At 34.8% G+C, this 18,314-nt stretch overlaps 1 protein-coding gene across 3 annotated transcripts in view; it reads right to left on the reverse strand.

The window, feature by feature from the left end:
- Positions 1-1,809: 1,809 nt before the first annotated feature.
- The window catches only part of LOC106881493 (multicopper oxidase 3), a 16,601-nt gene continuing 96 nt past the window's right edge, over positions 1,810-18,314 (reverse strand). Inside the window, exons 1-3 of one of the 3 annotated variants that reach the window (XM_014931896.3) lie at positions 13,105-13,206; positions 6,689-8,729; positions 1,810-4,172 (exon numbers count right to left, since the gene is read on the reverse strand). In XM_014931896.3, coding sequence (XP_014787382.1) covers positions 4,057-4,172; positions 6,689-8,705 — 2,133 coding nt within the window. In that variant the 5' untranslated portion in view covers positions 8,706-8,729; positions 13,105-13,206 and the 3' untranslated portion in view covers positions 1,810-4,056. Of the gene's footprint in view, positions 4,173-6,688; positions 8,730-11,371; positions 11,529-13,104; positions 13,207-18,314 lie in introns of those variants that run through there. The other 2 variants (XM_089364085.1, XM_052973961.2) reach the window with 2 other exon arrangements.

The following is an 18,314-nucleotide window of genomic DNA, read 5'->3' on the forward strand; positions in this document are numbered from 1 at the left end:
GAGATATTTGCGAAGTGTTGTATTGCTCTTGAATACTGCCCTGATGTCATATGGGCCGCATATCTTTTGTATCTTTTCGAAGAGGCCTTTCACATAGGGTAGACAGACTGTAGACAGTTTATTGGTTTCATCCTCTCTTTTCTTCATAATTGGAGTATTATTTTTACTTCTTAATTTTGTAAAGTTTATTTTTAATTTTTTATTTTTTATTTAACGCTTAATTTTTATGAAGATTTAAAATAGCTGAACATTGTTTTCAAACATGAACCTGAACATGTGTTGGTGGAATTATAAGCTTGAAGATTACATATATTCTGATCTTCCAATACCGAAACACGTGTAGTTCCTTTTTAATTATATTTGTAACTCAAGTAAGGGCTAATGAAGGTAGTATATTTTATACCCTGCTATTGTACTGTATTTATCCTCAACTATTATATCTTGATGTGCATATAAATACCCTGAGTTTTCCATCATAAATACTCGTTATGTTCTTTTTGCATTATTTGAAATGGAATACCCACAAATCTAATAAACAATGCTAATAAAGTTGAAGGTTTACATTCGAAGCTTCATTCCCTGGTAAGACTCCATGTATTTTAAGATTGTTCAGGCAAAGTTGCCTCCTTTAGCTAAGGGCTTCAAAATTGTGCGACCTGACCTCGTTTTCGAGGTTATTTTTTAGGTAAAAAGGAGTTTTATTAAAAACACATACTTTATTCGGTAGCCGAAACTTACTGAATGTTTTGATATCTCATACGTCAATATCGGTATCTCAGTTTTCGAATCAACAAGGAACATATGCAAACACGCACACACAAACACACACACACACACACACACACACACACACACACACACACACACACACACACACACACACACACGCACACACATGCACGTACGCACGCACGAACACACACAGACATACACACAAGCTTTGTATGTGTGTATTCGGTATTGCTGGTCAATTTGTAGTAAACAACAAAATATCTACTAATGGTGTACCTTGAGTAAATGTTATTGATATTACTGAGCTGACCGAGGCACAAGTTTCGCCGTCATGGCTTGGTTTAACCAGTTGCTATGGTGATCGCGTTGTTTCGGCTGAGATAACACTAACTGGAGAAAAAGAATGAGTAATCTCCCTTGAATTATTATTTACGTAAAACACTATGACGTGTGAGAGTTATTCCCTCCTGGTTGATTATGTCGATTATGTTGATTATGTTCGCAGTGACTTCGAAGTTTCGGCCAGCAAATACATATTTACTGGGACAACGGAGTGAGCAATTCGTTTTATTGCATAACTTTGCAATTGTTTCATCGATATTTTATTAGAATAGTATTGCTGTATTATTTTTGTATAACATGTGTAACAGTCGCTTCTTTCGCCCTTGTTCTTGTACAGAGTAACAATCCTTGCATCTCTCACGTCTTGCAGTACAACTCCCTCTCTACAGCACTGGCAGAGGACTTCGTGTAAAGGGCGCGGTAGGGTAATTTTGCAACGCTTGATGAGATCTGGTGGGATGCTGTCGCTGCCTGGAGCCTTGCCTGCTGCTAGGCTGTCGATGGCCTTGCTGAGCTCATACATGTTGCATTCATCGACCTCACCAAGGCTTTCTCCTTTATCTATTAACGCATGACGTGAATCGTTCCATGATGATCTTCTTAATGGTGCGTAGCGTGCATTCGTCCTTCCGACACATGGATAAGAGGAAAACCACAGGACAAGTTAGCCATATCTTGGGATTTGAAGCACAAATGTAAACTGTTTATTTCAGTAATAAAAACTAACAAGGAATATTAAAATGTAAATATTTTATTTAACAACAAATCATAATAAGTATTATAAAACATCATGTGTAAAAATATTAATTTCTCATTTATGAACTGCTCAAAATATCAGTGTACATTTAAATTATATTGTTTAACTTGTTTGTTTTGGTTCGATGTTCGTATTTGAGGCATTTCGTTTGTATCTGTATTACTTTTGTTTTGATGTATGTATTGAGCTTATTTTTCGATGACCGTGTAGAGTTGGTTTCGTTTTTCGTTTTGTTTCTAAAAATGGGGAAATAGTTATCTCCCTTCAATCTAACTTTCCTCTTGTTGGGTATCCTATTCATCCTCTCTCACATTTCTTTTACACCTCTTTTCGACATTTTACATCTAGATTCGTTCGCTCCTCAGCTATGTATATATTTGTATTGAAAATGCAATTAACACATTCTGATGAAGCAAAAGGGAAAACGTATTGCACGTGTATTCGTTGTTCAGCCTAAACACATCTCTTTCTACCTAGACTGTAGTTTAGTATGCTAGTGATTCGGTTTTGGGAATATTGACATAACTTTTTAATTTTTACAGTTATCACTATCTTCCTGCTGCCTAAAATTATAAGACTGCAATAACAATCGCAATATACTATGGTTTACACCGCCATGTAGCCTTAATGGGAAATCCATTATTGTCCTTACTTCCGAAAATATTTTTTACACGATATGTTTTAAACTATTTAATCAGTGAAATGTAAGGATTTAGATAATGGTTTCAAATATTGGCACAACGCCTGCAATTTTAGGGGGGGTGGAGCTAAATGTATTACATTTATCCCAGTACTCAACCGGTACTTATTTTATCGACTCCGAAAGGATGAATGGCAAGGCAAACTCTCTCTCGGAGGAATTTGAATTCAGAACATTAAGACGGACAAAATGCCGCTTAGCATTTTGTCCGGCATACTAACGATTCTGCTAGCTCATCACCTTTGGAAGATTTTAGATAATATTACATGACTGATGTGGACTTCACCCTCGCAGCGAAATAAGTGTCCGAAACCATCAAGTGAAGCCATAAAACTAGAAACCAACTATGAACAGAAACCAACAGTTCAAAGTAACAAGGGAGACAACTAAAACTGGAAAAATGGAGAGTTATGTCACGTGAGTAATTTAAATTTAGGCTGAACCGAATATCTGATGTACGAACTTACATATTGGAACGGGCGACAGATTTAAGCCAAAAGATTATCACTGTATTTTTAAATCCAGATAAGGCTGAATACTGAAGACTTTTAATAGCAATCAATAATATAAACAGCCTTCAACAATTTTTTGGATATGAGATTATTAGTGACATTACATATATTTGTTATAATAAAAGGTGTATTTGAATATATTAGTAAAGAAGTTAATACTAGAAATTTATTTCAACTGTTTTGTGAAATAAACACCCCCCCCCCCCACACACACACACACATACACCTTATACAAACGCGCTTTTATTAAAACATTCTATTAGTTATAAGCTTGAGGATAGTGGTTCGAATCATACTTCTACCCTATCAGTATCTCTCGTTAACTCTTTTAGTATATACTCTTCACTTCTGGTGTCTACAACTATTAAATACCTGTGTTCTGGACAAAACAGCGTTTATAATTGTTAGAGTAAAGCATTAATTAACATAAAGAAACTCACAATTTACTTCAATGAATATAGGATGATCTCAACGAGTGGATATTTACGCGTCAACTGGAGTTGGTAAAATTAGAAGTAAAAAATCTACCTCCGTTCCAAAGCAAAAACTGGACATGATAGATTACGTAATCCTAGAAAAATTATTTACATATCAGACGGGATGGGATGGTCGTTGCTATTCAATAGATTCAAACCTATAGTTAAACAATAATAACAACAATGAAGACAGCCTTCACTAATCATGGATAAATACCATTATTACTACACCATCACACACACACACACACACACACACACACACACACACATTAATAATGGTGTAGTAATAATGTAAAATTAGTAATGCCGTCGTAATGGCGTTGTATTACACCATATTATACTATCACTAATACACTATCTGTACTATATACCACCAGCTTCACCCACGACACACATCAGTTACCAAACCCCACTCGAACCTTACACTACGTACTTACATGCCCAACAAAATTACTTTAACACATCTTAGATTCCCCCACCTCACTAACCCCCACTGCTATCTATGATTGTATTGATTTCAAATGATTTTCAAAGTTAATTCTTTTGCTTTCTTACAACAATGAACACAAGAACAACAACAAGAATGGCCAGGATACAAACGACAGCGATTAGAACTCCAAGTGCCACTTTTACTGTTGGGTCGTTTCCAGCTGTAAAGATAAAGAAAAACAATATTGAGTTGATTGGGTAGATGTACAAATAGCAAATTATTAAAATACTAGCTGACCCCGTCAGAGGAGAAATTTCATAAATTTATTTAATTATTTCAATAATGCATTTTCTTACGAGGAACGAATTCGAACTGCGCATTAAATACCTCAGAAATAGCCTACGAACTTCACGTGTTAGGAATAAGAACAAACATATATTCTCTGAAATAGCAACCAACTCTCCTTCGAATTACCCTGTGCTACGTTAAAAAATGGATACATTAAATGATGTGCTTGATATACTGTATCTGAATATAAACATATACAGTCATGGCTAGAACTTCCAAACCCCTCTATGGTCTAATTTTCATTTCATTGTATTTGTATTGACCCAGGAAACGAAACATTCCCAACCTAGTCCACATCTGAAATAGTTTGCCCATCCCTACTTTAGATATATGTAGTAAAAGATAGTAGTAAATTTTCTTCTCAGGTCTTATAAACTCATAGGGCCGATTTTGCGGTTTTTGTGGGGTATATATTCCCTGTTTGGCGGGACACCGGTCCGTCGCAAGATTACTCAGTTTTGCCAGCTGAGTGTGGACTGGAGCAAAGTTAAACGAAGTGTTTCACTCAAGAAAACAACGCGTGACCCGGTCCAGGAATCGGTACCACAATCTTACGATCATGAGGTCAACACTTTAACCACTAAGCTACGCACCTCCACATGTGTGACCAGAAGATAAAAATATATAAAACTTCAATGGCGGTTGCATTCCAAGAAGTCATTTCTCTCTTACTTAGGTAACAATATCATTAAATAATTAAGTATCTTTATTAAGGAAGATCTAATAGCCAAAGATGCTACTCAGACTCTCTAAGTATTTAGCACTCTATTTATAAACCTATTGCTGTAAAAAATACATTTGCTTCTTCAGTTTCCACATCACCAGACAAGAAATAATTCATGCACACGCAGCCACTCGTATCATTTTAATTTCAATACGTGTTTGTTCTCAATGTATCACTCCATAATTGTGATGACTTCCATACAAATGATCACTAGTAAGAGTGTATTCGTTTATTATTTGAAATGTTTGTAGTAGTTATGCTTTCCAAGTAAAGGATGTCACTCATGAAGCACAGCCGTACATCTGCGATATACATCAGTCAATAATGATTTGCGTTCCTACAACGAATAAATTCCTTGTTTGCCAAATGACTACAACACATTACACTGAGAATCCTCCAGCAACAAACTTAATTCACTTAATCCAAACAGAACAACTGGTAAGACACTAGTTTGTCATTGATCTTCATTTTTCATTCACGTAATCTACTAGGAAATCCACAATAGCTATACGTATACAGTTTGAATAATAACATAGTAATACGAAATACAGTTTTAGCAACAATGATGTTCAACCACCACCAGCACTGCCACGATGAAAAACATTGCTCGAACATCGGGATTCTCTTCTCTCCACACTAACATTTTATAAATTGGTCAAGTGTAAAGAACTGCAACTCTTTACGAACGGGTATTCATCCTAATTTACGAAATGAACTTACGTTGTTTCCTTTATTGTATGTGTGTACGTGACCTGATGGCAAATCTAAAGAAATGCCTGGAACAAGTAATCATCTTTAAAATTCCTGGAGAACCTCATCTTCATTTGCAGTTGATAGCAGAAAACAAAACTGACTTATTGCCTCAGCTGATGTCATTGGTAGTCGAGGATTTATCAAACATGAAGGTATCCTAATCTATTGATATTCAACGTCCTTTTGTTCTCTGGTGCAATTGGCTTTTAAGGATAATAGGATACAATTCAGTCTGATCAAATTAGACTGTATTTATTACCCACATGAACTTCGTTCTCTGACCAACCAACAAGAGAAGACTGTCTTCTGTTACTTGCCCTCTATAAAGAGCAGACATATATATTTGTATGCGTGTGTGTGTGTGTGTGTGTGTGTGTGTGTGTGTGTGTGTGTGTGTGTGTGTGTGTGTGTGTGTGTGTGTGTGTGTGTGTGTGTGTGTGAGATCGAACCCTAACGATTTAGAAAAGGATGCATTTGATATTGTAGTGTTGGGTGGTGTAGAAAGTTTTTAAAAAGGGATGACAAAACCTGAAATATATTTCTGGAATCTCAGCTCAATGGTTGACATGGTTATGAAGTACAACAGCGACAACGACTACAGCAGCAACTACGGTCTTCAACAACAGATCGACGACGTTGAACAAACAGATAATCGCCAAACGTTTCAATCTCTCACTCCGTCCATCCATCCTCTCTCTCCAGGCATTTCTCACGCTCTCTAAAATCACGAAACCACAATCTACTTCGTTCCCAGGAACAGTACTGCTTTTATTCCACCAACTATCTGATAGTACCCTATCTGCCTTGCCTTCTAGATAAAACATCAAAAACTCTATGATGAATATTTATAAAATAAGAGACGAAACTCGAGGAAAAAGATTAAAGAACAATAAAAATAAAACATCCCTTACCGCCATTTTTATCACCTTTATCATCCTTATCATCTTGGTTCTTGTCTTTATCTCCACCATTTTTGTCCTTATCGTCATCCTTTCCAGGATGTTTCTTTATGTTATAAACGCTTTTCTTGAAGCTATGACACTCGGGCAAATTGTCCGGCATTTCTGGCAACTGAGCGAAAGATTCGTTAAGAATAAGAGCCATTCCCTCCTTGCTGTGTAATTCAATGTGGCAGTGAACGAACCATGATCCAGGATTGTCCGCAACAATTCTCACTACAGCGTATCCACCTGTTGGGACCATAATTGTATCCTTTCGAGGAGCCTTTTCTAACTTTATTCCGGAGATGTTGTCTCCCACCCATTTGCTGTTTGACCAAGTTGCATCGTTACAAAAATTCTTTTTCGGATCACCTCTACAATCAATATCTGTAGTATCACTTATTATTCCTCCCGTTGTTTCATTGTATTTCGGGAATCCCATTTTAACTACATAAAATGTATGTCCATGTATGTGTACAGGGTGGGAGAATCCGTTACCGCTTCCCAAGTTTGTCAATACAAACTGAATAGTATAATCATGCTTGAGATTTAAGGAATGGGTACAACGACAAACTTTACCTACACCGCAATTGGCATTATCACATAAAGTGTCTATTTCATTCGGTTGCGTTAAAGGGTTTACCGTGGGTTCCACGAACACCCGACCATTTATTGATGCAGGTGTGTTCCCACGTTCACCAGGAAAAGCAAAATTTAAAAAATATTCCTTAAACTTCTCAGACCGGTAAGGCGGTACAACACCTGGATAATTAGACTCCAAGTCACCAAAGTTTAAACATGGTTTATCACTTTTATAGGGATCATAAAGAAAAGGACAGTTGAATAAAGTGCAGTTCTTTTGTTGAACGCAGTCAGAAGCAGTGGAGCTAGGTTCTTCCTCCGAAGCACCCTCATATCGAAGAATTGCTTCAAATGTATTATTTTTGTCCATTTGCAGTGTCTTTCCGCGGATCCAGTAATTTCCGACAGAGTTATTTGCATGTATTGTGAAGTCTATTCTCTCACCCGGGTTGATGGTAAAGAAATCAACAGGTGTTGGTTCCAGTTCATAACCATCAGAGGCAACGACTACCATCTGGTGACCATCAACAGATACTTCAAACGGGTACAGAGCCCCTGCAGCGATCACTCTGAAACGATAATGTTCACCTGATTTTACTTCAAAGACAGTCAGCGGGGCCCCATTGTGATTCCCTGATTCATCGTAATAGCGGCCTCGACCATTCACAAGACCGGAATTGAACTGAAAGAGACTAAAAGCTCCTCCTTCAATAGATTTGGTAATACCAACTTTTTTCTTATTCACATAAAGTCCCATGCCAACTTTTATAAAACTCATATCGGAATCCCAGTTATGATTGTAGTCTGAGATTACCATTACATGTTCTTTCATTTTAGGTTTTGTCTTTTCGTGTAGTATTAAAGCACCAAAGTGTCCCATGGTACGTTGTGTTCCAAGATGAGAATGGTACCAATAAGTTCCAATTTGTGTAACATTAAATTCATATCTGAATGTTTGACCTGGTAGAATAGGGCATTGTGTTACCCAAGGTACACCATCCATATGTGATGTTCCTCTTTGATGCAAGCCGTGCCAATGTATTGTCGTACCTTCTGAAAATAAATGGTTTTCTACATCAATAATGACTCTTTGTCCTTTATAAACTTCTATTGTTGGCCCTGGAACTGTGCCATTAATTGTAATCACCTTCACTGCCTCAGAAAAACCATCCATCGTAATGACTTTATCAGTTGGTATCGGTTCAGCACCCGTAAAATTAGTGACGTCATATCTGTAGAGTTTTCCATTATAGGGTTGTACCAAGATCTTCTGGTATAGCATAGTTAATTTATAGGAAATTACCAGCTTAAACTCACACACGTCGTCCTCCATACGACAGCCATGAGAATAAACTAATGGTGAGAAGAGACCCAGGAGGAATACAATTACGTTGAAGTGAATCATTGTTGAACCAGTGTGTGCAGATATCTGAAATCACAAAATGAGAAACAATGAAATCAAGGTCGGTGTGACAATTAAATCATGAAATATTTGTAAATTTTAAAGACGAAGGAATACAGACATGTTAAAGAGAAGAAATGAAAATAAAACTCTGTGTGACAGGCAGACGACAGGGAGATCAATATTGTTTTGTTAGTAAGATATTTCTGCAGGAGCAACTTTTTATCAGGAATTTTGTAAGTTTAACAGTCGCTAGTTACAGTCACCTGCTTCTCTGTTTTTAATAGTTTACAAGATGACTATTTTCAACAGCTGGTGACACAGTATCGTAAGTTAGAACGTAACGACGGTTGAAACACCACTAAGCATTTCGGCCGTCGTGCTAAGGATTCTGCCAGCTCCCCGCCTTAATAATAATAATAATAATAATAATAATAATAATAATAATAATAATAATAATAATAATAATAATAATAATGATAATACCTTCTATATATGGATGACCTAAAATTATATGCAAAAAACGACAAAGAGCTAGAAACACTACTACAGACAGTACACGGCTTTACCAAGGAAATAGAGATGAAATTCGGATTAGAAAAATGTGCCAAAGCAACCCTGAAAAGAGGAAAATTAGTTAAAAGTAGCAATATAACACTAGATAAAGCCAATGAAATAAGAGAACTAGACGAAAGCCAACCATATAAGTATTTAGGAGTCAATGAACTAGATAGGATACAACATACACAAATGAAAGAAAAAATAAAGAAAGAGTACTATAGACGAGTTAGATCAATACTAAAAACAGAGCTCAATGCTAAAAACAAGATAATGGGTATCAACACTTTAGCTGTCCCAGTTATAAGCTACAGCTACAACATCCTTAACTGGACACTAAACGAACTATGTAAAATAGACAGGAAAACAAGAAAAATAATGACAGGATATAGGATGCACCACCCAAAATCTGACATAGAAAGGCTATATATACAACGCACAGAAGGTGGCAGGGGTCTTATACAGCTAGAAAACTATTATAAAATAACCACCATAGGACTGCAAAAATACCTACTCCAGAAGCAAGGGAAACTAATACAAATAGCCACAAAACACGAGCAAAACAAAAAACTGTTTTCAGTATTTAAGGAAGCTGACAAATACAAACAAGAAATCAATCTACCTAACAAATACGAAGAAGAAGAAGAAGAAACAACAAAAGCTATAAAACAAATGAAATCCAAACTAAAACTAGAACAGCAACGGACCATGATAAAACGATGGCAAGAAAAGCCCCTACATGGTAAATACTGGGCTAAACTAAATGCGAAAGAAATAGACAGAGAAAAATCCCAGCAATGGCTGAGAAGCTCAGGACTCAAAGCAGAGACTGAAGGATTTTTAATTGCTGCACAAGACCAAAGCCTCCCCACCAGAAATTACCAAAAACACATAATGAAAAGAAATATAACAAGTAACTGTAGAATATGTGGAGATCGACAAGAAACAATAAATCATATTATCTCTGGCTGCCCAGTCCTGGCTAAGAAGGAATATATTCACAGACACGACAGAGCTGGGACCTATATACACTGGAAGCTATGCCAACATTATGGAATAGCAACAGAAAAAAGATGGTATAAACACACGCCAGAAAAGGTCACAGAAAACGAGAAAGCAACCATACTCTGGGATATGCCAATACACACAGATAGAGAAATTAAGGCGAATAGACCAGATATAGTTGTCAAAGATCATGAAGGAAAAAAATGCCTTCTAATTGATGTTTCAATACCAGCAGATGACAACGTTTCTCTAAAAGAAATGGAAAAACTTTCAAAATACAAAGACCTGGAAATAGAGATAACTCGAATGTGGAATCTAAAAACAGAAACAATTCCTATCATAGTAGGTGCCTTAGGTATAATAAAAAAATATTCAGACAAATACATAACAAAAACACCAGGACTTACAAATATATATAACATACAGAAAATTGCACTACTGGGTACTGCACACATTCTACGCAAAACACTTTCAATACAGTAAACATAAGAGCACCACAGCAAACCACAGCACATACCCAAGGCGCACAGAGCTGCGCTCGGTAGTGAAGTGAAAGCACGTTATAAAAATAAAACTACTGAATAATAATAATAATAATAATAAACAAGTAACTGCAGAATATATGGAGATAGACAAGAAACAATAAATCATATTATCTCTGGCTGCCCAGTCCTGGCTAAAAAGGAATATATTCACAGACACGACAGAGTTGGGACCTATATACATTAGAAGCTATGCCAACACGATGGAATAGCAACAGAAAAAAAGATGGTATAAACACACGCCAGAAAAGGTCACAGAAAACGAGAAAGCAACCATACTCTGGGATATGCTAATACACACAGATAGAGAAATTAAGGCCAATAGGCCAGATATAGTTGTCAAAAATCTTGAAGGAAAAATATGCTTTCTAATTGATGTATCAATACCAGCAGATGACAACGTTTCCCTAAAAGAAATGGAAAAACTTTCAAAATACAAAGACCTGGAAATAGAGGTAACTCGAATGTGGAATCTAAAAACAGAAACAATTCCTATCATAGTAGGTGCATTAGGTATGATAAAAAATATTCAGACAAATACATAACAAAAACACCAGGACTTACAAATATATATAACATACAGAAAATTGCACTACTGGGCACTGCACACATCCTACGCAAAACACTTTCAATACAGTAACCATAAAAGTATCACAGCAAACCACAGCACATACCCAAGGCACACAGAGCTGCGTTCGGTAGTGAAGTGAAAGCACGCTATAAAAATAAAACTACTGGATAATAATAATAATAATAATAATAATAATAATAATAATAATAATAATAATAATAATAATAATAATAGTAATAATAATAATAATAATAATAATAATAATAATAATAATAATAATGATAATAATAATAATAATAATAATAATAATAATAATAATAATAATAATAATGATAATAATAATAATAATAATAATAATAATAATAAATAATTCGTTTTATTGGCTACAAGGGCTAATATCAATTAAAAACATGTAAGGACAAAGACAGGACGAAGGTTACAAAAGGTTTTGTCCGAAAAGGTAGGAAAGTTCGTCTAAACAGAGGAAGAAAACGGAGAAAGATATAATAAATAAATAGATAAATAAAATTTTTAAAAATAATAAATAAATAGATAATAATAATAATAATAATAATAATAATAATAATAATAATAATAATAATAATAACTGTGTGTCTCTTGTGCCGAGGTCGACTTTGCCTTTCATCCTTTTTCGGGGTCGATAAAATAAGTACCAGTTGTAATCGACTCATCCCACTACCCCAAAATTGCTGCCCGTGTAACAAAATTTTAAACCATTATTATTATTAGTAGTAGTAGTAGTAGTAGTATTAAGGTGGAGAGCTGACAGAATCGTTAGCACGCCCGCTGAAATGCTTAGCGGTATTTCGCCCATCGTTACATTCTGAGTTCAATTTCCGTCGAGGTCGACTTTGCCTTTCATCGCTTCGGGGTCGATAAATTAAGTATCAGTCAAGTACTGGGGTCCGATATGTTCGATTGTCCCATCCTCACAAAAATCCAGGCCTTGTGCCTATAGTAGACAGGATTGTTGTTGTTGCTATTATTATTATTATTATTATTATTATTATTATTATTATTAAGGTTCTGAGTTCAAATTCCGCCGAGATCGACTTTGCCTTTCATCCTTTCGGGGTCGATGAATTAAATACCAGTGAAACACTGGAGTCGATGTGATGGATTTAACCCCTCCCCACAAATTTCAGGTCTTGTGCCTATAGTAGAAACGATTATTACTATTATTATTGTTGTTGTTCTCGTTATTATTATTATAAATTGTTTGAAATTTTGAAACAAGGCCAGCAATTCTGGGGGAGGGGTTAAGTCGATTACATCGACCCCAGTGCGTAACTGGTACTTAATTTAACGACTCCGAAAGGATAAAAAGCAAAGCCGACAAAGGCAGAATTTGGACACAAAATGTTAAGACAGACGAAATGCCGCTCAGCATATATATATATATATATATATATATATATATATATATATATATATATATATTATAATATTATTAGGGATAAAAATCCAAATCTATAGGTAAAATCTCAAATTCAATTTATTGAAAATTAAAATTAAATCAAGTTTCACAGTATAATATATATATATATATATATATATACTAAAATCCAAATTTATAGGTAAAAACTCAATTAAATTCAATTTATTAGAAATTAAAATTAAATTAAGTTTCACAGTATAATATATATATATATATATATATATATATATATATATATATATATATATGAACAATATGAATTCTCACCTCTCTTTTTTTTTCTCATAAACACTTCTAATGCAAACTCCGTATCAAGGTGCACCAATTATTCGTACACAGCATTTCACATTAAAGACCGCTTTGAAAAATGACTCGCATTCAGGAAACATGCGCTATTTATGTGTCACACGCCTTAAATATTCAATTATTCTTTTACTTGACTTGTTTTCCGCTTGCTGTTACTTTTCTTTCACTCTCCATTGTACGTTTATACGCAATGCAGGTACATACACATTAGATGTACTATGTATGTATGTATGTATGTATACATAAATTCATGTTTAAACACATACACACCCACATATATTTGTATATGATGTATGGTGAATTTATGGAAAGAAGTCCCATAAAACTCATCAATTTAGTTAAAAATGAAGGAGACAAGTTGTTAAAATATATAAGAATTAAACTTCTCATATATTTTAACAACTTGTTTCCTCCATTTTAAAATGAATTTACAAAAAACCACTAGGAACTAATATAGTTCTTAAATTTGACGGAAACAGGGAGGCTAATTCGCTGGTGTGAGGATAACACACTTATTAGCGTTAACAAAGTGATGTTGGGTCGTGTCCCACACGGATACGAAAGCTTATATTTTTCTGTCGAGGGCTTAATTGCCCCATTATTTGACTATTTTCATTAGTCATTGCACGGTGATCACTATAAGCTTACATATATATATGTTAAAGACTGTCATACCGGCCATGACGAAGGGAAATAGCCCTGAAACTCGAGTCGCCTTTATATATATATATTTATATTTATATATTTATATATTTGATCCTTTATATTGAACACTCAATATTTCATCTACATTCAATACTTTATTTCATGGTGCCATCCATTTTTATTTTATTTTATTTTATATATTGTATATTATATTATATATTGTATATTCCATATTCTATACCCCACATTAGTTCTGCAGGAATATAAATAAAACATAAAAAACAGACAGTGTTGGAACTCTTTTAAGCAAAATAATATATTCCTCTATACACAATCATACAAAAAAATCCACCTTTTTTTGTATTTATTTTTACTCGCATATATATATATATATATATATATATATATATATATATACACACGGGTATGTGTGATTGTGTATAAAAGAATATATTACTCAAAGAAATTCCAGCTTCGGTTTTTATTTACAAACTTACAATAATATAATATAATGAAATGTACGCGACAGGGTGAACCATATGTTCCTCATGGTGAATTCATATCAAGATAAACAGCACATGACCTTGCAGGTGGGGCCCAATTAAAATTTTCTTCAGGTCAAGTAGCCGAAACCATTCAAAAGGTCCTTCAATAGGGTTGTTTAAAGATGTTGAACGAAACACCCATGTTTCTAGAGGTGAATTATCCAAACCCCAAAGAATTCCTCTCAACATATGATGCTCCCCGCTCCTCTACTAGTGATGTGAGATGCGCATATCATCAGCCACTAAGCGACATGTTCAACTGGTTAAGGTCAAACAACTGTAGTATTGAGCAGAATATTTGCTGTGGCCCATCTTCTTATTCTTATTATGCTGTTACGTGTGGGACGGATTCGTCTGTCGGCCGAGTCTGTAGTAATGATTGCACTGCCGCCCTCCTTCGATCGAGCAGGCAAGACAGTTTTCCCTGGTGGCTGTGGCGAAAGAGGTTGTTTGGTGGACAAGGCTGAAAGGCGTGAGGACAGATACATTCCTCTTTGGTAGAGCTGTCATTGACTTCTTCAAGTTTCACTTGAAAAGGAAATTGAGAGTGGAGAGGCAAGTGCTGTCCTCGAGTGAGTTTATTGAAAGCTGGGTGAAAGTTGCGAAAATGGCAAGAGTGGATGGTACTTCTCTAAGTTTAGACCTGTGAGTCGGAGAGAAGGAATTGGAGAGGGCACGTGCTCATAGGGTTTCAGGGAAATCTCGGACGGTGAAGTCCCTCGATTGTTCCTAGAGACGTTCCTGTACCAGGAGGGCCACATGTCTATCATCCTCCTTCCCCCACCTTTCTTTTTACCTTTGTATGCTATGCATGTCTTTTTTTCCAGTGTATACCGTGTATACCTTTTTGTTTTTAATAATTTCATTATTATATGTAAACCCCCACACTTTATGTGTGTTTCTGTATTGTCCCGCTCATCTTTCGCCCTTGTGGGAAATAAATGAAATCATCCTCATCATCATCATTATTATCATTATTATTATTAATTATTACTAGTTCAAATTCAGCAGAGGTCGGCTTTGCTTTTATCCTTTCAGCGACGATAAATTAAGTACCAGTGAAACCCTTGGGTCAATGCAATCGACTATCCCCATCCTAAAATTTCAGGCCTTGTGCCTATAGCAGAAAGGATTATTATCATCATCATCATCATCATCATCATCATCATCATCATCATCATCATCATCATCATCATCATCATCATCATCATTATTATTATTATTATTATTATTATTATTATTATTATTATTATTATTATCATTATTATTGTTGTTGTTGTTGTTATTGGCTTTGTACTATGGTCGAAATTGACAGAGACCTGACATTTGAATGTCCGTATTTGAGTTCAATTCTGACATAAGTGCAAAGTTGAATTAGCTTTGAGGCAGCAAAGTCGTTAGCACGCTGGACGAAATGCTTAGCGGTATTTCGCCGTCCGTCTTAACGTTTTGAACTCATATCTCACTGGAGTAGACTTTGCTTTTATCCTTTCGAAGACCCATAAAATGAGTACCAGTTGAGCCCTAGGGTCGATGTAATTACTTTACCCCTCTTTCCCGAAATCGCCAAAATTTGAAAACATTGTTATTGTTGTTGTTATTTTGGAAGCGAGTCGCACTGGATATATTGCCTTCATGGTCAAGACAAATAACAAAACATGAAACCCTGCTCAGAAAGCCATAGAAGCAGCTTTCATTTTTTTATATCAAAGCTTTCTATTCGGCATCATATACCACCTAATACAATCGTTCCGCTTTCAATGACCTGAAAATCAGAGTGTGTCGTACACGAACTTGTTCGTTACCCTGAATAGATGTGATTGTGGCTTCAAATTCAATGTGGTATTAACTGGTTTGCTTTCTTTTGTCAACGACTATACAGTTTTTACCACACCCTCCTTTTATAGAATTGTCGTCTTTTTTTTTTTTTAACTGCAATGTATCAGCATGAAATGTTGTTAAGGTTTGTGGCCTCATTTGTCTAGGAGAGTAAAAAACTTGCTGTTGAATATCTCGCAACTATGGGGTCTTTTTTTATTTATTTTTTTTATTTTTCACCAAGGCCAGAGATCTCACCAGATTTTGTATCTGAAGCTATTAGGAAAACGAAACATTTGCATTATTCCCGATATTGTATTTCATTGTTCTTTGACCAGACAGATAGCTAAAACTAAGAATGTTTCTATGCGTTGTCACTTATTCAACAAAAGTCGACGGTCCGGTTGAAATGGCCATAATTCATTCATATATCGTGTGTGTGTGCGCGCGATGTATGTATGTATGTAATATGTGTGTATGTATGTATATTAGCTAAGCTGGTTCTGCTTATGTAACAAGCATTGTTTTGCTATGAAATGCTCGTAGTCCATGTTTTATTTATTTCATTCCTAAATGACTTGAATTTTTTATTCGCCTTTTCATGCAAATTTAGTTGCTAAACTGTGAATTGTAAGGTAATCGTCGTCTTATCGAAATTACTTTTGATTTAAATATTGGATAAAGTGTGCGACTTACGTTGTTAATAAATTCGTTTTATTGTATATTCTCCACATTTTGTCATCTATACTAGCTGCATACATCCGTACTAACATCCTTCACCACGATCTTTGAATAGTACTAACCTATTACTATACATACATACATATACATAATATATATATATATATATATATATATATATATATAATATTACATTATTTACATTTGATGGATATTTGTCCTCATCTTGTTTGTGGTTAACACAATGTTTCGGCTGATATACCCTCTAGCCTTCATCAAGTGCCATGGGGAAATTTCGAACTTGGGTTCTCATTCCTAAGGTATTTTTCGATGTTGTTATTATTGTTATCAAGGTCACTACCTGGAATCGAACTCGGAATCTTGGGATTAGTAGCCCGCGCTCTTAACCACTACGCCATATGCCCGTGCACATATTAATTTCATAGAAAATAGTAAGAAACGAAAGAGAAAACTTACTTGACATGGGTAGTGATACGTGAGAAGACAAACGTTTCTATATTGGTGCAATATCTTCTGGGCAATATGAAAGCTTACAAATGTGTGTGTGTATACAGACAGACAGACAGACATATATATATATATATATATATATATATTTATATATATATATATATATATATATATATATATATATATATATATATATATATATATATATATACATGCACACATACACACACACTCATATATATATATATATATATATATATATATATATATATATATATATGGGAGAATGTACGAAAAAAACAATAACAGACGAGGACAGGTGGTGTAAACAACAAAAGGATGTATTAGTATGACGCTCGGGAATACGGAAAGTCTTTAACGTTTCGAGCTACGCTCTTCAACAGAAAGAACGCGGAGAAAACAAGGAGAAAAACACGGAGAAAAAAATTGAATGGTGTTGGTCAACGGTCTATCATAGCTTCTGCTGACCGGATATATATATATATATATATATATATATATATATATATATATATATATATATATATATATATATATATATATATATATATATATATATATATATATATATATATATATATATATATATATATATATATATATATATATATATATATATATATATATATATATATATATATATATATAAGCGCAGGAGTGGCTGTGTGGTAAGTAGCTTGCTTGCCAGCCACATTCTTCCTGGTTCTACATTATTTTTTTTTGTATACACATTAACGATTCGCTAAATCATCCAGAGATTTTTATAATAGATAATTCAATCCTTAATCTGCCGAAGTCAAATCAATCCTTACTGACGAGGCAGCGAAAACTGCCGAAACTGACCTGTCAGTAAAAGGAATTCTTGATCGGTGTTTTCGGGAGGTTATAATCCCTGTCAGAATATATGTATACAATTATGTGCCTTGAGTACGACATTAGAGTATTTTAAGTCTTATTTCTAGCAATGTAGGTGTTTGCAACACCCTAGTC

Source organism: Octopus bimaculoides, chromosome 16 (assembly GCF_046866305.1).
Source record: "Octopus bimaculoides isolate indiv1 chromosome 16, ASM4686630v1, whole genome shotgun sequence".
In the NCBI taxonomy this organism is placed as follows: Eukaryota; Metazoa; Mollusca; class Cephalopoda; order Octopoda; family Octopodidae; genus Octopus; species Octopus bimaculoides.